The sequence below is a fragment of the Bos taurus genome, chromosome 1, assembly GCF_002263795.3.
Source record: "Bos taurus isolate L1 Dominette 01449 registration number 42190680 breed Hereford chromosome 1, ARS-UCD2.0, whole genome shotgun sequence".
NCBI classification, from domain to species: domain Eukaryota; kingdom Metazoa; phylum Chordata; class Mammalia; order Artiodactyla; family Bovidae; genus Bos; species Bos taurus.
In genome coordinates, this window is record NC_037328.1 from 95,884,540 (window position 1) to 95,908,460 (window position 23,921).

At 41.0% G+C, this 23,921-nt stretch overlaps 1 protein-coding gene across 11 annotated transcripts in view; it reads left to right on the forward strand.

The window, feature by feature from the left end:
• The window catches only part of PLD1 (phospholipase D1), a 276,225-nt gene that overhangs the window by 197,160 nt on the left and 55,144 nt on the right, over positions 1 to 23,921 (forward strand). For all 11 annotated transcript variants that reach the window (XR_009493069.1, XM_015472492.3, XM_005201681.5 and 8 more), the window contains 3 exon segments: positions 1,672 to 1,806; positions 11,358 to 11,511; positions 21,538 to 21,655. Coding sequence is in view for 10 of the 11 variants with exons in the window: in XM_015472492.3 (XP_015327978.1) it covers positions 1,672 to 1,806; positions 11,358 to 11,511; positions 21,538 to 21,655 (407 nt within the window). In the remaining variant the exon portion in view is untranslated.

Here is a 23,921-nt window from a genome sequence, read left to right on the forward strand (position 1 = left end):
TTACACTGTTGGTGGGAATGCAAACTAGTACAGCCACTATAGAGAACAGTGTGGAGACTCCTTAAAAAACTGGAAATAGAACTGACATACAACCCAGAAATCCCACTGCTGGGCATACACATCAAGGAAATCAGAATTGAAAGAGACACGTGTACCCCAGTGTTCATTGAAGCACTGTTTATGATAGCCAGGACATGGAAGCAACCTAGATGTCAATTGGCAGATGAATGGATAAGACAGCTGTGGTACATATACACAATGGAGTATTACTCAGCTATTAAAAAGAATGCATTTGAATCAGTTCTAATGAATTGGATGAAACTGGAGCCTATTATACAGAGTGAAGTAAGCCAGAAAGAAAAACACCAATACAGTATATTAATGCATATATACAGAATTTAGAAAGATGGTAACCATGACCCTATATCAGATCAGATCAGATCAGTCGTTCAGTCATGTCCGACTCTTTGTGACCCCATGAATCGCAGCATGCCAGGCCTCCCTGTCCATCACCAACTCCCGGAGTTCACTCAGACTCATGTCCATCAAGTCAGTGATGCCATCCAGCCATCTCATCCTCTGTCGTCCCTTTCTCCTCTTGCCCCCAATCCCTCCCAGCATCAGAGTCTTTTCCAGTGAGTCAACTCTTCGCATGAGGTGGCCAATCAAGACAGCAAAAGAGACACAGATGTAAAGAACAGACTTTTGGACTCTGTGGGAGAAGGCGAGGGTGGGACGATTTGAGAGAATAGCATTGAAACATATATATTATCATATGTGAAATAGATCGCCAGTCCAGGTTAATGAGACAGGGTGCTCTGGGCTGGTGCACTGGGATGATCCTGAGGGATGGAGTGGGGAGGGAGGTGGGAGGGGAATTCAGGATGGGGAACACATGTACACCCATGGCTGATTCATGTGAATGTATGGCAAAACCCACCACAATATTGTAAAGTAGTTAGCCTCCGATTAAAAATTTTTTAAATGGCAAAAAGAATAAATAAAATAACATTGTATTAAAAAAAAAAAAAAAGAATCTGTCATCCAATGCAGGAGATGCAGGTTTGATCCCTGGTTGGGAAACTAAGATCCCACATGCTGCAGATCGGCTAAGCCCATGTGCTGCAACTAATAATCTCATGAGACACAAATAGAGAGAAGCCCACGCACTGCAATGAAAAAAATCCCACAAGATGCAGTGAAGATCCCAAGTATTGCAACTAAGACCTGATGTAGGCAAATAAGTACATTTTTTAAAACAACAGAATAAACAGCAGCAGGTGTCAACCCAGACAGATGCAAATCTGCGGTTGTCCCACTGTGGCTATACTTGAGTTATCACTCTTCAGTAGTTACTCAATAAATCCTTAAAATAAAATGTTCATATTTGAATTTATTTGGGGACCTAGCATTGGGGATTCATAGAAATCACTTTAGTAAGATATTTTGAAATTATATCTCCATTTATATTAGCAATATAAAACTCTTCAGAAAGTAAAAATAGATCCTACATGCATTCTAAAATTATGTACACACACATACATATATATGTTACACAATCTATTCTTAACCTGTTGAAGTGGTATATTTGTTTTGAAAGACAGTAAAATCTAAGATGCCTTTATTGAGCTTGGTCGTATTAATTTTAGTGATTTCTTGTTTAATTTACAGTTGGCAATCAGTGGATAAATTATATATCCTTCTGTGGTCTTAGAACACATGCAGAGCTTGAAGGAAACCTAGTCACTGAGCTTATCTATGTCCACAGCAAGTTGCTAATTGCTGATGACAACACTGTTATTATTGGTAAGTACTTGGTCTCTAATTGTGTTCCTTGTCAGTTGACTTACCTCATGCAAAAATCATTCTTTTTATTCCTTTGAAGCTTCCTTTGCAGTTGAGAGTATCAGTATCTAAAACATTTCTGAAGCAATCTTTTTCGCTTATGTCTTTTCTAATCCCTGTTTTTATCTGTGAAGTAACAGAGGCACAGAACAATTAAATGGCCATTGTGCAAATTACAGTGTCCAGAGACAGCAGTCTAACCCAGCAGTGCAGTAATCAGTCTGCGCTCATTAATTCTTTATTATTCCCTTTTTAAAAATTTTGAACAAAAGTGCCTAGATTTCAGGGCTAGAAGGGAGAGGTTTGGGAAGGGAAGTGTGTCATAAATGAGTATCTGGTAGCCTGGTAGTACTTTGTATGTGCTCCCACCACATCCACCTAACCAATACCTCAGATCCAAGGTTTTTGCAAGAGTCAGGATCGGAAGGATGTTAAACTATCACTACATCTATGCTTGGAGCTTCCCTGGTGGCTCAGTGGTAAAGAACTGGCCTGCCAATGCAGGAGATGTGGGTTTGATCCCTGGATTGGGAAGATCGCTTGGAGAAGGAAATGGCAACCCACTCCAGTATTCTTGCCTGGGAAATCCCATGGACAGAGGAGCCTGCCAGGCCACAGTCCATGGGGTCACAAAAGAGTTAGATGCAACTGAGCAACTATCCAACAGCAACAACAATGTCTATGCTTACCGTTTTTCCCCTGGAGTCAGTATTTTGGATGTTACTAATCTGGTGTGCTGCGATTCATGGGGTTGCAAAGAGTCGGACACGACTGAGTGACTGAACTGAACTGAACTGAATCAGGGTACAGGGTAGACCAGCTTGTGTAGTAATAATACAATGTAGCCCTAGACTGAGGTCTGCAGTCTTCTCCCGCAGCCCTCACCCCATGGACAGATTCAGGGGTGTTACTGGTTGTACTTCTACCCAGATTAGAACAGCCTGCTGAGAAGGGTGGGTTTGCAGCTCCATTCTTTTGTACACCTGGAAAGCTTCATTTTCCCATCGTGGGGTTGGTTTGCCTTCTAATATCATGTTACATGAACATTGAAAGGTCAAGATGAGAAAATGAGTATTAATAACCAGCCAGATAAATGAATTGACAAGGGTGAGGGGATGTTCCTTAAGAGATATGCTGTGTCCCACTGTTGGGCATTCCACTCATCTGTTTTCAATGAAATGTAGTGTCTCAGCTATAACATATCTATTCTTTAAGAAACTAAGTGTCATGGAGTGTTCTGGAAAAAATTTGACAGTAAATATGCCTTTTCCATTTCTATCCTCCACTGAGAAAAGAAAGAAAAATCTCATACCTAGGAGTAATGAGACTGTCTTCTCTGGAACATGATTTGAAAAGAAAGAAAAGCAGTTCTGAAGCCAGAAAATATGTAGATCACAGTGTGGTGATACACACACACACACACACACACACTCTCTCTCTCTCTCTCTTTTAATACTTACTGGGCCTTTAAGAGAAATATCCGTGTCTTTAATCTCTTGCCCAATAGGGATCGGAGCCCTTTAAGGATTCATTTGTTCCCCTATCTCCCCTAATAAACAGGTTTTCTCTTATTTCCCCAAGCTATTCTTGTCTTTGCCTCTTTAGAAGCTAATCTCAGAATATTTTTATCTTCAAATTGACAGTGGCAATAAGGAAAGGGAAAATACTGATGCTTGTTGAAATGGAAAAACAAACAAACAAAGCCAGATGAAAGTCAGTTGATCTCTTTAGGGAGATTTCAGAATTCTTGAAGTAAAAATTGACAGATGTAAATATTTTCCTTTTAAAAGTCTTTTCGACTTTCAACCTGCTGTACTTTTACATCAAGTATAAATGCAAAGTAGTTTTTAGTATCTGAGTTAAATCTGTAGAGTTTTTGACTTACTTTATAGAAAGGTCTTTAAACTCTCAAAGGCTACAATTTTTTTAGACTAGCAATAATTGATTCTTTTTGCATACAGTTATTATCTACTTTCTTGAAACTGAAGATGTGACTTTGAGAGTATGAGAAGTCTCACTTGCTAGTCTTTAAGGGCTGGATTTCTTTTTCTTCTTCCCCAGGGCAGGACAGATTTTCCCCAGGAAAATCCATGGAAAAATCCACGTATACTTTTGTTCTTTTCACCTCTGTGGGAACTCTGGAAGAAACAGGCTTGTTGTTGCTGCTCTCAGACATTTGGCCTGTTTAAGTTCATAACACAGAGAACAATGTTTAAAATTCTCAAAGAGGAACTTGAGAAATTAGGTTGAGGATATTTTACAGGTGTTAAGTCATTAAGAGCTTTAAAGAAGTTAAAGTAACCTGTGATTAAATTTTCTAACATGGCAGACTTAATCCAGAATTACTGAATAATCTATCGTAAGAAAAATGACTAAATGGTTTATCCTTCTTTTTTCTTCACAAGGAAATACTTGGTTTCTCACACTGAGATCTCTTTCTTGTATAGCTTTAATTATGTTTTACCCCCGGTGGCCCTGTTGGTTCTAAAATCTGTGACCAAGTCCAGTTTTCTAATTCATCTTATTGGCATGTAACCGAACTAACAGTTATTTTCTTTCCTAAATAAAACAAGGCTATCCTTAAGTAGAAGTTAAGTCTATCCTGTTAACTAAATGAATTGATTTTTTTTCTTTCTTTTGGTTTCACTAATTCACTGCATGGGCTTCCCAGGGAGCACGAGTGGTAAAGAACCTGCCTGCCAATGCAGGAGACATAAGAGATGTTGGTTTGATCCCTGGGTCGAAAGATTCCCTGGAGGAGGACATGGCAACCCACTCCAGTATTATTACCTGGAGAATCCCACGGACAGAGGAGCCTGGCGGGCTGCTATGCATTGGGTCACAAAGAGTTGGACATGACCGAAGTGGTTTAGCTCACACGTGCATTCCACTGCACATCACAGTAGGGAAACAGCACATGCTCACACAGCGCCACTGCCCCGCCCACCTCATGGACTACAGGGGAGGCAGGTATTCTTTTCACCAAACCCCGGAACCACTGGGATGGATACTGATGAACTGGTGCTGAGAGGCAGTCAGCAAGGGTGATATGTGGGAAACCCCATGGAGGGAATGGATCTCGGTGCTTAAAGGCAGGCTTCAGTAAGTGTCTGTAGGTGAAAGGCTACCCCGGTAAAGAGCGAGTCCCATGAGTCACAACCCTGACTGCCTTAGGATTGCCTAGTGGCTTTTTGTTGTTGTTGTTTTTCGTGGACTATTCTTTTTTAATTAATGTATTATATATAGTAAATGGCACAAAACTTCAGTGTACAGCTTAATGAATATTCACATATGTTTACATTTATGTAATCACCACCCAGAACAAGATACAGAATATTTCCATCACTCTGATAGGAGTCTTCCTATCTCCACTCAGTTAATTAGATGTTTTCACTGTCACCACAGAACAATTTTGAACACAGATGGGTTTGAGTTCAGATAAATGGAACTGTCATTTAGAGGAAAGTTTATTCATGTCTGCAGTTTACTTTCAAATAGATCCTCTCCCCCTCAAAAAGAAAGTTGGGTTAATTGATAAAAGAATGGAGTGATATTAGGAGAAAATACTAATAATGCCTGGTTCCTGCTTCCAGAAACTGTGATTAATTGGTCTGGTTTAGGGCCCAGGTATCAAGGCTTTTTTGCTTTCTGTTTTTGTTTTGGCACCATTATCTTTTGAAAGCTTCCTAGATGATGCTCCTGTGCAGCCACGCTGAGAACTCCTGAACTGGAGGCACAGGGAACAAAGCAGTTAGAAAGTACTGAGTAGCCCGCTAAGGACTTCCCTGGAGGTCCAGGGGTTAAGACCCTGCACTTCCAACACAGGGAGTATGGGTTTGATCCCTAGTGGGAGAGCTAGGATCCCATATGCCGCATGGTGCAGCCAAAAATAAATAAGTGAGTTAATTAAAACACATAGGCCTAAGTAGGGTAGAGTTGGTGTATTAGTTGTCTATTACTGCTGTAGAAAATGACCACAAACTTAGTGACTTGAAACAGCACAAAATTATTATCTAAAAGTTAGGTAGGTTAGAAGTCCAACATAGATCTCTCTGGGTTAAAATCAAGATGTCAGCAGGGCTGTGTTCCTTCTAGAAGCCTCCCAGATGGAGCTAGTGTAAAGAACCTGCCTGCCAATGCAAGAGATGTAAGAAGATGCAGGTTCGATCCCTGAGTCGCAACCCACTCTAGTATTCTTGCCTGGAGAATCTCATGGACAGAGGAGCCTGGTGGGCTATAGTCCATGGGGTCACAAAGAGTAGGACAACACTGAAGCAATTTAGCACAAAGGAGAATCCATTTCCTTGCCTTTTCCAGCTTTGAGTGGCCACCCTCATTCCGTAGTTCATGGTCCCTTTCTTCTGTCTTTGAAGGCAGCAATGTTACATCTCTCTGAAAGTCCTCAAAGTGTCAACCCATTCTTCTGTAACCACATCTCTCTCTGAATTCCCTTTACTTTTAAAGACTCTTGTGATTATACTGAACACCTAGATAATCTAGGATAATGTCCTTATTTTTATGGTCAGCTGATTAGCACCATCTATTAATTCCATCTGCAGCCTTAATTCCCCTTTACCATGTAATATAACATACCAACTTTGGGTATTATGACATAGTCATCTCTAGGGGTCATTATTCTGTCTATCACAGGAGAATTAACAATTTTTTAAACAAGACATTTAAAAAAAGCAAAATCACAAAGGAAATGATAGATAAATCTAACTGCATTAAAATTCAGAACTTTATTCATCAAAATATGCTATATAAGTAAAATAAAAAGAAAACCATGAACTGAAAAAAAAGAGTATTTGCAACACACTTAATACTCTTTGTGACTCCATGGACTGTAGCCCACCAGGCTCCTCTGTCCCTGGGGATTCTCCAGGCAAGAATACTGGAGTGGGTTGCCTTGCCCTCCTCCAGGAGATCTTCCCAACCCAGGGATTGAACCCAGGTCTCCTGCATTGCAGGCAGATTCTTTACCTTTCGAGCCACCAGGAAAGCCCATTCAAAACATATAAAGAACTCAATCAACAAGGAAAGACAATATCCAAAGAAAGATGGGCAGAGGAATTGTATAGGAGCACCCCCAAAAGGACATACCTGAGTCCCATAATATATGAAAGATGTTCATCCTCATTAATATGGTAATGAGGAAAAGAGCAGGTTTTCAAAATACCAATTGGCAAAAAATCAAAAACTGGACAGTCCAAGTGCTGGCAATACTAAGCAACACCAGAGCCCCACTCTTGTGTACAGAGCCCCGTGAAACTCCCACATGTGTACATCAGGAAACATATACACATCTATGTAGAACTTAACTGTGTATCACAGCAAAAGTCTGGAAACTCCCAAACACCCGTCAACAGTAGAAAGAATAAGTAGATGTGTGGGTGCTCATTTAAGGAAAATAATGCATTATGATATGTATAAGATAAATCCCAAAGATATGATGTTGAATGAAAGAAGCCAGTCTCCAAAGATTATCTACTATATAGTTCTATTTACACAAATTAAAAATAAGCCTAAAGTAAACTTGTTTGTTTAGGAAAACATCCTAACATGATGAACACAAAATTCTATATAAAGTTTCTCTCCTGGGATGGGAAGGACTTCCATGGGAAGGTAGCTGAGGACTTCTGGAATGTGGTAACGTTCTGTTTTTCAGCTTGGATAATAAATTCAATGATTTTCTAAAGTCATTACCTAAATTGTACTTATAAGTTTTCATATACTCTTTTCTATTTTGCTATATTTCACAGTATTTAAAAAGTTCCAAATAACAGGCTTAGAAAAGGTCATTTTCCAAAATTTAAGTGGTTTTAAATTATCGAGACAGTGTCCTAATAAACCAAGGGATTGCAGTCACCATAAAAGTACAGAGTACATTTGTTGAAAACAATTCAAATTCTAAGGACTCATATAGAGTAAAAGGTCAAAATTCCCCTAGTGTCTCCTTCCCTTTGCCAGAAAGCACTCACCATCCTTAACCCTTCAGTGTGTACCTTCCTAGAATCCTTGCCCACTCTTCTTCCTCATATTTTCTGTAGAAATGGGTTAATACTATAGCCTGCTGTTCTGAATTTGATTTTCAGAATATGGGAATGTTTAACAACAAAAAGGGAGATACTATTTGCATCCATCAATATCTCATTTTTAGTATCTCATTTATTAAATTCATCTGAAGTTTTCTCTTCCCCTTCTCCACATTCCTAATAAGTAGTAGCCAACTCACTTATCCTGGCTTCCCTGATGGCTCAGTGGGTAAAGAATCTGCCTACAGTGCAGGAAACATAGGAGACGCAGGTTCAATCCCTCAGTCTGGAAGATCCCCTGGAGGATTCCAGTATTCTTGCCTAGGAAATTCCATGGTCAGAGGAGCCTGGTGGGCTACAGCCCAAAGGGTCGCAAAGAGTCAAACATGACTGAGCATGAGCACAAGACAAGCACACTCACTTATCCAGTGTGGGTGAGAGTGAGTGCCCTGGGAGACTCCTGATGGACCCTGGAAGTACCAGAAAACACACCCTCTAAGAATTCTAGTTCAGAATGCCAGGAATGCATTCCTCTGCTGGCGAGTGTGGGGCCCACAGTGCTGGGAGGGAGTCTAGAGGGACCGGTGTGAAAATGTGTATGTGTGTGTATATGCCTATGTGTGTAGGAGGGCTCATATGCTCAGGCTGCCAGACAGTGAAGAGCAAGGTCTTTCCAATTCAGCAGCCCCGGCCCAACAGCGGCCTCTGCTGGGAACATGTGGTAGTGACGTCCCAGCACTACTCTATTTGGTGTCTGCGTCTTTGAGACCTCGTGGACTGTTATAGCTGGAGAAGGCAATGGCACCCCACTCCAGTACTCTTGCCTGGAAAATCCCACGGATGGAGGAGCCTGGTAGGCTGAAGTCCACAGGGTTGCTAAGAGTCGGACACGACTGAGCGACTTCACTTTCACTTTTCACTTTCATGCATTGGAGAAGGAAATGGCAACCCACTCCAGTGTTCTTGCCTGGAGAATCCCAGGGACGGCGGAGCCTGGTGGGCTGCCGTCTATGGGGTCGCACAGAATCGGACATGACTGAAGCGACTTAGCAGCAGCAGCAGCAGGACTGTATAGCCCGCCAGACTCTTCTTCCATGGAATTTTCCAGACAAAAATAGTGTAGTGGGTTGCCATTTCCTACTCCAGGGGATCTTCACAACCCAGGGATCTAACCAGTGTCTCCGGCTTGGCAGGAGGATACTTTACCACTGAGCCACCTTGTAAGCCCCAAAGCAGCACTTGGGGGACCTTACTCCTCACCCCTGACAGTTCACACACCTGGGTAAGGGGCAGTTCATGCAGAGAGGAGGCTTCTTTGCTACAAATGCTATGTGCTAGCAAATCTCCCCCTCCTGAGGCAGGTTCTCTAGTGCAGATATTATCCGGGTAACAGTATCTGATAATAATGCCAATAATACTTAGAATTTGTGGAGCAGTTTATAGATCAGTAAGTGCTTTCACGTGGGTCTTATTTAATGCTCACAACAACCCGACAAGGTCTATATTATGATCTTGACTTATAAAAGATTAAATTAAAGCTGAGAAAGATTAAATAACTTTGTCCAAATTAATGCTGGGCCAAATGTCAAGCCCAAAGACAAATTTTATAGTGTTATTTGTCTGCAATAGAGGAGGCAAATTTTATAGTGTGATTAAAATGTAAGTGTATGTGTAAAAGTTGATTTGTCACTAACAAAACAACATTTTTCAAAGGTGGGGCTCACCTTACAGCACCCAGGTAGTGCTCCCAAATTTCTGTGAGGTGTTCCATCCTTTCTCTGTCACCCAGAGTCCCTGTGGGGCACTATTCATATCCGCAGTTACCATAGATTTGTATGTTAATTATGTGACAATATTGTGGCAAGGGCTTCCCAGATGCACCAGTGGTAAAGAACCCTTCTGCCAGTTCTGCTGCTGCTGCTAAGTCACTGCAGTCGTGTCCGACTCTGTTCGACCCCATGGATGGCAGCCCACCAGGCTTCCCCGTCCCTGGGATTCTCCAAGCAAGAACACTAGAGTGGGTTGCCAGTTCCTCCTCCAGTGCTTGAAAGTGAAAAGTGAAAGTGAAGTTGCTCAGTCGTGTCTGACTGTTCACGACCCCATGGACTGCTGCCTACTAGGCTCCTCCATCCATGGGAGTTTCCAGGCAAGAGTACTGGAGTGGGTCTTGAGGAGCCTGGCGAGCTACAGTCCATGGAGTCACAAAGTCACAACTGAAGTGGCTTAGCATGCATGCACGCATGCAATATTGTGGCAAACGGCAGTGAAGTCTCTTTAGGAGGAGCCGGCTTCCTCTCATGTCTAAGCATCCTGCCATTTGGGCTTGGGGCAGGGCTGCTAACACCTTCCACCCTGATGGCCCCCATCACAGGGTAACCCCAAGCTCCTGTTCAACCTGACCCTTCTGCTCTGAGTCTGCAGAAGCAGTGGAGTGTGGAGCTAGAGCAAGAGGGGCAAGAAGGAAAAAGAGAATCAGCCAGGCCCTTCTGTAGTTTGTAGAATACCTCAAGGATTCAAAATGGATCCTTGATGGTTAATGCAGAAAAAGTAACAATACATGACAGGAACACAGAAGATACACATTGAACTAATATTCAAATACATGTGAAAGTTGACATTCTCAGCTCATTTGGATTTAAAAATAGAATGGAGAGAAGTTGATACAAAAGCCATTGGTGTGCCTCTCAAGTGAGGCAAGAGAATGGAAACCCATAGCCACTAATGATAGTCTGTATTTGAGAGTGGATTATATTGCTGTGAAGGTCTTCTTGGGTTTTGACATCTATAATTATATGACCATGAGTTAAAGTCTGCAGAATTTAATTATTAAGCATAAAAGCTAACTGAACTGAACTGATAAGCATTCTTGTTTCTTTGTGTGCTTAATGATTGTATCAGTCAGAATCCCTTGAGCCACAAGATAGAAAATTCAGCTAGAGGTATGTGAAACAATAGGAAAGATAAGGTAAGAAGGTAAGAAGTTCTAGAGTTGGCTAATTCAGTGACTTAAAGACCCAGAGTCTTTCTTCTTTCTGCTCTGCTGTCTTTAACTTATCTGTTTGTCCTCTTGGTTACAAAAGAGCTGCTACAGCTCCTAGAATCCTGTTTCCATACAACCCTTCAAGCCAGAGTATCCAAAGACTGGAAGAGACATCCTGTTCTTGTGTCTGTTAATAAGAAGTAGAAAACTTTCTCAGAAGCCCCTGGCAGATTTGCCTTCATGTTTCAATGGCTAGAATCATGACAAGTGCCCATTTCTAAGCAGTCACTGGCAGAAATAATGTCATGACCATGGCTGACTTAGACTGATCGAGATTCACCCCTGGGTTAGGGAGGTCACTGCTTCCCTAGAGCACCACACCTCTTGATAACCAAACAAAATGAGGGCTTATTTAGCAAGGAAGAATCAAGTCTGGAGGATAAGTGAGTGTCTCCCTCGACAAGAAAATGGTTCAGTTGCACTGTTTCTCCTTATAGGCTCTGCCAACATAAATGACCGAAGCATGCTGGGAAAGCGAGACAGTGAAATGGCTGTCATTGTGCAGGACACGGAGACAGTCCCTTCGGTAATGGATGGAAAAGAGTACCAAGCTGGTCGATTTGCCCAAGGACTTCGGCTTCAATGCTTTCGGTGGGTCTCTGAAGCTGGGTGTTCCTCTGCGGTAGGCACTGCGACCCAGCCCAGCCTCTTAACTCTCAGCACACCTGCCATCTCCAGGTTCTTCTTTTTTCAAAACAGTGTCCCCAGAATGCAGGATGTGGTGCAAAATGGCTTTGTGTGGGGCACAAACATTTCCTATTTTAATAGCTTTTATTATTTTTGTGTGTAAAAAAAAAAAAACAAAACTAGCATTTTAAATCTATTAATAGATTTAGGACCAAGTCAAGCCACCTAGTGTCTAATTTAAGTTTTTTATAGTAAGTCCACTTTTAGAAATTGAAATGGTTCTGGTGATACAAGGCTATGATTTTTAAAATCACTAAAGGAGGATGCTAGAGATTACTGCTGTTAAATTTAAATGCAGAAACTTCAGTTCTCAGATTTGAGATGACTCCAGACATAGAAGATTCCTGATCTTCTACAGGAAGATGTGAGTTTTAAACAAATCTGTGGTCCAGCGGAGAGAGCATTGGGCTGAGAACCAAGGATTGTGTGGCCCTAAATGAGTCCTTCATTCAATTAAATGTCACTCAGAACTTTCCTAGGCATGGCTCTAACTGGACCCATCCCAGCCCCTGTATTCCAGTGTCGATGGACAGAGTGATCCTTCGAGAACCTAACTCAGATCCTGTCACTTCCCTGTTCCCTCCACAATGGCTTCTTTATTTTTTTCCGAATGGCTTCTTATCTCCTCTCCCTCCTCCCCCGTCACTACAGACACACTGAGCTCCCACCGTCTATGGAACACCCCAGCCACCCTCCCCCTGTAAGCTTTTTCAGGAAGTCCACAATTGTATGATTCTAGAATCTGCCTGCAATGCAGAAGACCCCGGTTTCATCCCTGGGTCAGGAAGATCCCCTGGAGAAGGAAATGGCAACCCACTCCAGTATTCTTGCCCTGGAGAATCCCATGGACAGAAGAGTCTGGTGGGCTACAGTCCACAGGGTCACACAGAGTTGGGCAGGACTGAGTGATGGAAGCACACACAGAGAACTATATTGGCCAGGCTGGGATTTCAGTGTGGTCTCTGCAGTGAGATCGAGACAAGTGCCCCCAGTTAAAGGTGGTACTTTAAGCTTCCTGGTGAAAGGCGGCACACACACGGTTGCAGGGCTGTTGCTGTCACCTTTCCCATGTTAACAGTCACTTCTGGAAAATGACTCACTGGCAGACAAGCACACCACCAGCCCTTACCTCCTGCAAACGCTGGAGGCCCTTCCCTCCTACCCACTCCAGACTCCGGCTTTTGAGAACCACGCTTCAGTTCACTCTGCTCCCTCTGCCTCAGGAACTCAGCAAATTCATCCCTCAGAATATGTCAGACCTCTCTTTTTATTCACGTTTGTTACTAATTGTTTTGCCAGTAAGATTTTTTTTTCTGATTATTGATATTTCAACTAGCTTCTAATGTTAATTTGTTTTGTTTAGAGGGGAGAGTTTAAAATCAGCACCCTGTTAATCAACCCATTGATTGCCTTCTGCAGGTTGTATAGGGAAACAAATATTTCCTCCTGTAAACTAGAGATAAATGTCATACCTTTTCAGTTCCATGAGAACTTAAGTATTCTCTTTAAAGGTGTGGGCTTCTTTATAAATTTCTAAATGTATAATAATTATAGAGGCAGAGAGCTCTGATTTCAACATATTTTCATTAGAGAAAATTTGGCAAACACAGAAAAGCAATAAGAAAATTAAGTTTTATCTGTAATCCCACCATCCAGGGCTAATAATTTTAACATGGTGTGTATATCATTCCACTTTTTTCTATACATAAATATCACTGTGTTGTATTTCTTTTTTAAAACATAATTGGGTTCTTGTAGTTCCACAAAGTTCTTTATTATTTAAACAATGTTGCACACACTTTTCCATGTCATTGTGTTCTATAACATTTAATAGCTACATTGTGTTACATTTAATGTCCGCATTGTATCACATCATATGAGTATGCCATAATTTCTTTAAGGAGAACCTCAGTAACACACAGATTTATCACTGATTTACACAAGTGGGTGTGGTTGTACATAGCATCTTGCTCACCTTCTTAATTGTTTGCTTAACTAAATCCTAACCTTGAAATTTCTAGCTAAAGGAAGTGTGTAGTTTCCTTTGCCCTCTGACATCATATTGTATCTCTAACAATGTTTTAGAGGGCTTTTTCCTCCCATCTTTTCTGAATTGTTATTTTATTTAATCTTTGCCGATTTGTTGGGTTTCAAAATGAATTCCCGTTTTTTTTTTAATGTGCAATTTGAGAGTTTAGAAATGTATCCATTACCCATTTGTACTTGTTCTTTTGTAAACTGTCTAGACTATTCATGTCCTTTGTCCATTTTGCTGGGATGTTTCACTTTCTTTTAATGACTTATAAGTAACTTAAGTATACAAGAGGCTAATTTCTTTCTCCCATTTGTTGCAAATCTGACTTGCCAATTGCTTTTCAATCATGTTTATAGCATTCAGGGGAAACTTCAATTCTTATTAATCAAATCTATCAGTTTTTTCTTTTTTCTCCCCGTTTTAATTAATATGCTTAGCATAGCTTCCCCAACCCAAGACAAAATATTTCCTATTTCCTTATATTTTATCTTCTAGTGCTTGTTTAATATTAGTTTTTATTTTTTGATATTTATTTACTTATTTTTAATATTTATTTACTCATTTATTATTCTTTGGCTGCACTGGGTCTCAGTTGCACACGGGTCTTCAGCTGTGGCCTGTGAACTCTTACTTATGGCATGTGGGATTCAGTTCCCTCGCCAGGGATTGAACCTAGGTCCCCTGCCGTGGGAGTGTGGAGTCTTAGCCACTGGACCACCATAGAAGTCCCTGATATTATATTTTACATTCAGCATCTGCAAATTATTTTAATGTTAGAAAGGAAGTAGGAACTCTTTTTGCTGGAGAGCTGATCCAGAAGTGCATGACTGCAGTACTGTCTGCCTGTCTAGCCTGAAGTACCTGTTTGCTAAGTCACTTCAGTCGTGTCCGACTCTGTGCGACCCCATAGACGGCAGCCCACCAGGCTCCCCTGTCCCTGGGATTCTCCAGGCAAGAACACTGGAGTGGGTTGCCATTGCCTTCTCCGCCCCTCATGGCCTGCTGCTGCTGCCAAGTCGCCTCAGTCGTGTCCGACTCTGTGCGACCCCATAGACGGCAGCCCACCAGTGCCTGTTTATGCTGTAAATATAATTGCCATACATCCTAACCTATTTGTACTCTCTACTGCTTCCTATTGAAGTTCTGCTGACTTGCATGCCAGTGTGGTATCATTTTAATTATCATAGCTGTGCACTTTAATACTACTTCCTTCCTACCATACCACTTCCCCAAATTAGTATATTTTTTCCAAAATAACCTTGGCTACTCTTATTCATTCTTCCACATGAACTTTAACACTGTTTATTCAAGTTCCCTCATTAGTTTTTTGATCATGACTACAGTATGTTTATTGTTGCTGTTGTTTAGTGTCTAAGTTGTGTCTGACTCTTTTGCAACCCCATGGACTGTAGGTCACCAAGCTCCTTTGTCCATGGGATTTTCTAGGCAAGAATACTGGAGTATAGATTAATATAAAAAGAGCTGATGTCTTTATAATATTGAGCCATCCTAGTGAAGAACAAGGTATGTACTTCAGTTTCTTCAGCATTTTTATTCTTCAGTAATGTTTTAGGATTTTCATTATTGGAAGCAGGAGTACTTCTGCTTTATTGACTATGCCAAAGCCTTTGACTGTGTGGATCACAACAAACTGTGGAAAATTCTGAAAGTGATGGGAATACCAGACCACCTGACCTGCCTCTTGAGAAACCTGTATGCAGGTCAAGAAGCAACAGTTAGAACTGGACATGGAACAACAGACTGGTTCCAAATAGGAAAAAGAGTACGTCAAGGCTGTATATTGTCACCCTGCTTATTTAACTTATATGCAGAGTACATCATGAGAAATGCTAGACTGGATGAAGTACAAGCTAGAATCAAGATTGCCAGGAGAAATATCAATAACCTCAGATATGCAGATGACACCACCCTTATGGCAGAAAGCAAGAAGAACTAAAGAGCCTCTTGATGAAAGTGAAAGAGGAGAGTGAAAAAGTTGGCTTAAAACTCAACATTCAGAAAACTAAGATCATGGCATCTGGTCCCATCACTTCCTGGGAAATAGATGGGAAAACAGAGGAAACAATGACAGACTTTATTTTGGGGGGCTCCAAAGTCACTTCGAGTCCCTTGGACTGCAAGGAGATCCAACCAGTCCATTCTGAAGGAGATCAGCCCTGGGATTTCTTTGGAAGGAATGGTGCTAAAGCTGAAACTGCAGTACTTTGGCCACCTCATGAAAAGAGTTGACTCATTGGAAAAGACTCTGATGCTGGGAGGGATTGGGGGCAGGAGGAGAAGGGGACGACAGAGGATTAGATGGCTGGATGGCATCACTGACTCGATGGACATGAGTCTGGGTGAACTCCGGGAGTTGGTGATGGACAGGGAGGCCTAGCGTGCTGCGACTCATGGGGTTGCAAAGAGTCGGACATGACTGAGCGACTGAACTGAACTGAAAGTCACTGCAGATGGTGACTGCAGCCATGAAATTAAATGATGCTTGCTCCTTGGAAGGAAAGTTATGACCAACCTAGACAGCATATTCAAAAGCAGAGACATTACTTTGCCAACAAAGGTCCATCTGGTCAAGGCTATGGTTTTCCAGTAGTCATGTATGTATGTGAGAATTGGACTATAAAGCAAGCTGAGCGCTGAAGAACTGATGCTTTTGAACTGTGGTGTTGGAGAAGACTTTTGAGAGTCCCTTGGACAGCAAGGAGACCCAACCAGTCCATCCTAAAGGAAATCAGTCCTGAGTGTTTATTGGAAGGACTGATGTTGAAGCTGAAACTCTAGTGCTTTGGCCACCTGATGCAAAGAACTGACTCATTTGAAAAGACCCTGATGCTGGGAAACATTGAAGGCAGGAAGAGATGGGGACAACGGAGGATGAGATGGTTGGATGGCATCACCGACTCAATGGACATGAGTTTGAGTAAACTCTGGGAGATGGTGATGGACAGGGAGGCCTGGCGTGCTGCAGTCCATGGGGTCACAAAGAGTTGGACACAACTGAGCTACTGAACTGAACTGAACTGAAAGATTTTTGTTGTTGTCCTTTTGGCTTTTTGCTGACTCTATACATTTCGTGATAAGTTTGTCCCTAGGTGCTTTATTTTTCTTGGCTACTTTTAAACTGTCTTAAAGCGGCAGTTGTTCTTGAACAAGCATTTTCACTCTTCCACAATAGCAGACACAAATAATCCATTAAAAAGCACCATGAAAACCTTATGTTGATTTTAGCTCTTTTCACTGGGAAATATTCTCAAAGATAAACGTTGTGACCTAGAGTCAAGCCATTTTCCCCCTTAAAAAAATGCAACTTCAATCCATTTCCCATCTGGTTTATTTTTGAATGGAAATAGACACATTTCGATGTGGCATCAGTTCTAAATAGAATCAACCATCACAGTACTGCACTGAATATTACAACTACATGCCAAACAGTTCATTAAGTCCTAGAAAATTATCCAGACTTTACAGATGTAGCCATCACTCAACAGAAACCAGTAGCCACACAGGTAGAGGTCAGAATCAATGACAGTGGTAGACATGAGCAGTGGAAAGAACAGACAATTTTCTGCGCCTTTCCTACTGTCCCACTGATAATGTAAACAATAAACATTCAATAATTGCCATTTTTCACATCAGCACAAAATCAAATTCATTTTCTCTGAAACCTTAATCCCCAAATACCCAGGGTACTTCATATTATATTTACTGTACTTTTTAATATAAATGTTTAATAATTAAACTGACAGGCAAAATAATTTATTACTGAATATTATCTGTTATAGGCTTATATAAATACTTTTTCTACTCACAAGTTCTAAACTGATAACTTGACAGACACATTTCCTCCTCTTGTTCTCATTTAAAAGCGAAGTCACAGAAGTATTCTTTTTAGCTGTTTTCAGCTGGTTAGACCCGACCCAAATCAAAGACATTATTATAATTGGCTTATTGTTGTAACTTGCACTGTCCTTCAAATTTGACACAGTTAAATTTTGCTTTGGGTCTTAAGAAGCAGCAGCATCTGTGCAAACATCATCCTTTAGGATCTTTTTTGAAAGTAATCCCTGTATAGTCTGCATGTGTGTGTTCGTGCTCAGTTATGTCCAACTCTCTGCAACCCCATGGACTGTAGCCCACAAGGCTCCTCTGTCCATGGAATTTTCCAGGCAAGAATACTGGCGTGGGTTGCCATTTCCTCTTCCAGACGATCTCCCGACCCAGAGCCGGAACCCGTGTCTCCTGCCTCTCTTGCATTGGCAGGTGGATTCTTTACCACTGCACCACCTGGAAGACATAATTTGAAGTAGAAGTAGAATTTCGAGGTCATAAAGCTCTAAAAATCATAGTGAGCCCAGGTGCCAGATTCATTTGTTTTAGATAACTTTTAAATTTTATTTATTTATTTTTTTGGCTGCACCACTTGGCTTCTGGTATCTTAGTTCCCTGACCTGGGATTGAACCCAGACCCTCGTAGTGAAAGCACCAAGTCTTAACCACTGGACCACCAGGGAATTCCCTTTTAGAGAATTTTTATACGACAGAAAAAGGGCAGACTAAAACTAAAGTGAGATGCCCTTTTATCCCCATAATCTGACTGAGCTTTTTTAGGTATTGGTAATATTGGAGTTGACTGGGGAGAACACGCATGGTAAATATTATATGTGTTGGAACAGTCTTTCCTGAGATAAATTTTGCATAATGTTTGACCCAGGAATTTTAATTTTTAAATTTCTCTGAGTGAAATAATCATAGAAATTCACAAAGTAATTATATGTGATGAATAAATTATGTTCATTATAGCTTTGTTTATAATAATGGAAAACTGGAAATAACCCAAAAGGTCATAATAAAAGAGCTAGTTAATAAATTTTCACATAACTGGAAATTCTGCAGTCATTAAAAATGATGATGTAAATCTACATATTTAAATAGTAAGAGGGTAACAGCATTGTGATCTCCACCCTGTTAAATCCAACGGTTGGTTCTCACCAGAATTTAACACTGTTTTGATCCAGGCTACTCACGCTCTGGCTTTTCTGCAGCCTCACTGACTACTCCTTCTCTCCCCTACTGTTGAGGTCCTCTTCTCTGTCTCTACTCAATCACATGGCTTTATGAGTATACATATGTGGACAATTCTCAAAATTATATCTCCAGCCAAACCTTCTCTCCCAAACTCCAGATTCATTTATCCAACTGCCTACTTAGTATCACCACTTGAATATTTAATAGATGTCCCAACAGGTTCAAAGTTGAATTCCTGGTCTTCCCTCACTAACTGACTCTACCCACAGAATTCCCCATCTCAGCTAATGGCAACTACCTTCATCTAGTTGCTCAAGCCAAGGCCCTTTTAGTCATCCTGATGCCTGTTTTTGTCACACTCTATGTCCACTGCATCAGCGAAACCTGATCTCCCCACCTTCCTCTCCACTGCTCAAGCCACCATCATCTCCCACCGAGATCACTGCAGTGACTCCCAACTGGTCTCCGTGTTTCAGCCCTCACCCTGCACGGTCTATTCGCAACACAGCAGCTGTTTTTTTAATATGTCAGTCAGATTCTGCCACTCCTTGCTCCAGTGCCTGCAGTGCGTCCCAATTTCATGCAGTGTAAAAGCCAAAACCCTTCTGAGACCTGTTTCTCCACTTCTGTTTCCAGCATAGCACAAGCCTTTGTATTTATTCCGTGAACCTGCCAGGCATGTGAGCAAAGGGCTTTGGACTCAGCTTAGATTCTAGCTCTGCTAATAAGATGTCTCCAACCTTTTGTTTCCCATTTGCAAAATGGGAATCATGCACTATCAACCTCACAGGAGTGAAATAGACGTGCTTTTTAACTCTCAGGCTTTATGTAAGTACAAGAGCTCTTACCATTTTCAAATATGACCTCTGAAATTTGTCTTGCTTTGCTTGAGAATTTCTTATTATTTCTAGTCCTCTGTTTATATTTGATCAACTCAGACAATCTACTGCATGTCTTCTTTTATGCCAGGTACTCTGGGGATATGAGACTAACTAAATCATGTTCTCTCAAATAATTTATGCACCAGAACTGAGAGATGGGCCTGTTAAAAGCAAAAAGTGCATGAATATTGCAGGTGTTCTGACAAAAACAAAGCATGTGTGAAGACAGTGTGGGGGACATAGGAAGAAAGATTGACCGAGAGAAATAGGAAATGGGAGAAGGAGGAGCCATAAGAAGTTGTTTAGAGGCAACCTTGTACTGAATCCTGAAAGATGGTGGGTGGGGAAGGAAAAGACTCCCTGACTACTCCCGTCTCATCCTCTTAAAGCACACCTGCTATTTACCACATTTCAACCAATTCCTTCTGAGGGTGATTCTTTATTCGGTGTTGATCTTACCCACCAAATTTAACTCCACCCAGAGAGGCTCCATGTCTTTTGTGTTCATTTCTATACCCCAGAGTTCAGCATAGTTCTTGGCCCAAGGGAGGGAAGAGGGAAGGTTAGAAGGAAAAAAGGAGGGTAAGAAGGTTGGGTCTTGGTTAAGAGCACAGGTTTAGGAGTTAGGTGATCCAGGTTGGAGTCCCAGATCGACAGCTTATTAAGCTGTATGACCTTGAAAGAGTTACTTAAACTTTCTGTGCCTAGTTCCCTTTTCTGTAAAAGGAAAATAATAATAGTTGTTCCCTTTTCATTATTTTTTAATTTTTTTTAACAGTTACTTCCTCATAGGCTGTTGAGGATTTACTAAGATCATTTTTGGAAAGGGCTCAGCATATTGGCTGGCACATTCTTTGACTACCACTCCTATCTTCCAAGGTCCTCACCCTCCTAGTCCAAATTACAAGGACTCTCTTAGAATGAAATGAAGGTCTTTCTTGTCTAACAGTTAAAGCTTTCAAGCATTGTAACAACTTGGGGTTTTTTGTTTTATTTTGCAACTTAGGATTTTTTTTTTCATAAAGATACACAGTCTTTTTTTTGTATATTTATTTATTTTTAATTGGAATATAATTGCTTTACAATATTGTGTTGGTTTCTGCCATATATCAACATGAATCAGCCATAGGTATACATATGTAGTCTCCCTCTTGAACCTCCCTCCCACCTCTCACCCCTTCCCACACCTCTAAATTGTCACAGAACACTGGTTTGAGTTCCTTGAGTCATACAGCAAATTCCCACTGGCTATCTATTTTACATACGGTAATGTGTATATTTCCTTAATTCGTCCCACCCTACTCTCTCAACTCATCCCACGCTCTCCCTCCCCTACTGTGTCCACAATCTGTTCTCTGTGTCTTCATCTCCATAGTGAAAAGGGAAAGTGAAGTTGCTCAGTCGTGTCCGACTCTTAGCGACCCCATGGACTGCAGCCCACCAGGCTCCTCTGCCCATGGGATTTTCCAGGCAAGAGTACTGGAGTGGGTTGTCATCTCCATTACTGCCCTGCAAATAAGATCATTAGTACCATCTTTTAGATTCCATATACATGTGTCAGTATACAGTATTTGTTTCTCTCTTTCTGACTTACTCCAATCTATATAATAAGCTCTAGGTTCATCTACCACATTAGAACTGACTCAAACGCATTCCTTTTTATGGCTGAATAATATTCCATTGTATATATGTACCATTGCTTCTTTATCCCTTCATCTGTTGATGGACATCTAGGTTGCTTCCATGTCCTAGCTATTGTAAATAGTGCTGCAGTGAACATCGGGGTACATGCTGTCTTTTTCCCTCGTAGACACACACTTAGTCTTAATGGCTTCTTTTGATTTCCTTTTTTTTTTTTTTTAAATAGGCTTGTATGGTTGAGTGCCTGAATTACTGTACCATTTGCAACAGTGCCTGCAAACAAACTGCTTTTGTCTCAGTTACTCATTCAGGAGGACATTTATATTTCAGGGTTGTTCTCGGCTATCTTTCTGACCCGAGTGAAGACATTCAGGATCCAGTGAGTGATAAATTCTTCAAGGAGGTGTGGGTTTCAACAGCAGCTCGAAATGCTACAATTTATGATAAGGTGAGATTTTCGTATCCTTCTCCTTTTTAAATTGAATTACATCACAAAAGTATATCATTATTTCTGCATATTATTGGTACAGAGTATTCTTAACGAGTGTAAAAACACAACATACCTCCAAATTATAATCAAATAATTCTTTGTAGACATTAAGAAAACAGAGTCAAAAAGAGCCATGGATTATGGTTTAGAAGAGACTTGAGTGGCATTCTGGTCTCAGATTCCAGAATCCCATCATGAGCATCCTTAGCAAGTGGTTACCCAGACTTTGTACATGTCTAGAGATAAAAAGAAAAAGCTGCTGCTGCTAAGTCACTTCAGTTGTGTCCAACTCTGTGTGACCCCATAGATGTCAGCCCACCAGGCTCTCCTGCCCCTGGGATTCTCCAGGCAAGAACACTGGAGTGGGTTGCCATTTCCTTCTCCAGTGCATGAAAGTGAAAAAGTGAAAGTGAAGTCACTCAGTCGTGTCTGACTCTTAGCGACCCCAAGGACTGCAGCCCACCAGGCTCCTCCATCCACGGGATTTTCCAGACAAGAGTACTGGAGTGGGGTGCCATTGCCTTCTCCAAAAGAAAAAGCAGATGGGATCAAAAAATGAGTCAGACCTGGGTTCAGCCCAGCTCACACAGTTGCTGGTCGTATGAGTATGTGTATAGTAATTTCATGTTCTGAGCCTTCCTTTCTTTCCTCTCTTATAAATTGGAGGGAATATTCATGAGGTGGTCATGAGGATAAAAAATAATCTGTTAAATGTATTTAGTACAAGTAGATTATATCCATTCTAATGACGAAGCTTATTAATAGTGAGAAACTTCCTCATTTGGACAGTTAAATGTATTTAGCACATAGTAGATTATATCCATTCTAATGATGAAGCTTATTAATAATGACACTTCCTCATTTGGACAGTTGTAATTTTGGAAAGGTGTTTTAAAACCAACTTCATCTGTTAGGGAAGCCAAATGGCTCTTCTAGTACGTTCCATCCATTAGTGATGACACAGGGTGTGCAAGAGTTAAGAGTCCCCCACCCCTGGACCAGGTTATGTCATGAAGTAGCTAGCTTTCTATCACAGAAAATGTTCAAGCTGAGATCCATTGACTCTATCATATGAGTGTCCATCATAAACAGGATAAGAGGGCATTCTTCTTCTGACTTCCAGACTCCCTTCAGCATGGAAAATTCATCTATAAACACAAAAATTCATGTTTCTAATGAAACAACAACTATCTACATAGACCTATTTCATACTGAGGATGCAAGGCCATGATTAAATAGGTCGTGTGTGTGGAGTATTTTTAAAATGCAGGGCACGGCCTAGTTTGGATCCTGGATTGGGAGAAATAACAGCTCTAGAAGACATTTGGGGAATAATCAGATCTGAATATGGACCATGTATTAAATGACATGAAATTGATTTCCTGAGGCGTGAGAATGGTATTGTGGATATGTAGGCACATGTCCTCATTCTTAAGAAATGCATGCTGAGGTATTCAGGTGTGAAGTGTTATGTGAAACTTATTTTCAATTAGCAAAATACATGTATAACTGATAACTTTAAGTACAGGTACTGACATGAACATTTTTCAAAATAAAAAGTTAGAGAAAATATACAATTTTTCTTTTAGATGTGAACCTCCAGTGAAATTCAGGGATGATTATTATCCAAAAAAATTAACCTTAAAGTGGGCTATCACTCATGAATCTCCTTACCACTAGCTTGACATTATCCTGTGGTCAGTCACAGGATAATGCAGATTAGATATGCATGCGTGTGTGCTCAGTCACTCAGTCATGTCTGACTCTTGTGACCCCATGGACTGTAGCCCACCAGGATTCTCTGTTCATAGCATTCTCCAGGCAAGAATACTGAGAGTGGGTTGCCATGCTGTCCTCCAGGGGATCTTCTCCACCCAGGGATTGAACCCAGGTCTCCACCATTGGCAGACCAATTCTTTACCACTGAGCCACCTGGGAAGCACCCCTCCCCCATAGATCAGATATAGGATCTATCTTTTTTTTTTTTTTCTTCATACTGCATAGTATATAGAACTTCTTCAGCTAGGAATTGAACCCATGCCCCCTGCATGGAAACACGGAGTCTCAACCACTGAACCACCAGGGAAGTCCTCTATGATTTTTTTTTTTAATGGAAGCAAATCTAGCACTCTCTGTAGCAAATAAAAGAAACAACCCTTCAATCAGGTCTGTGATGTAACATAAAACTAATATATGTTTCATAAAACATAGGTTTTGTCTGTCA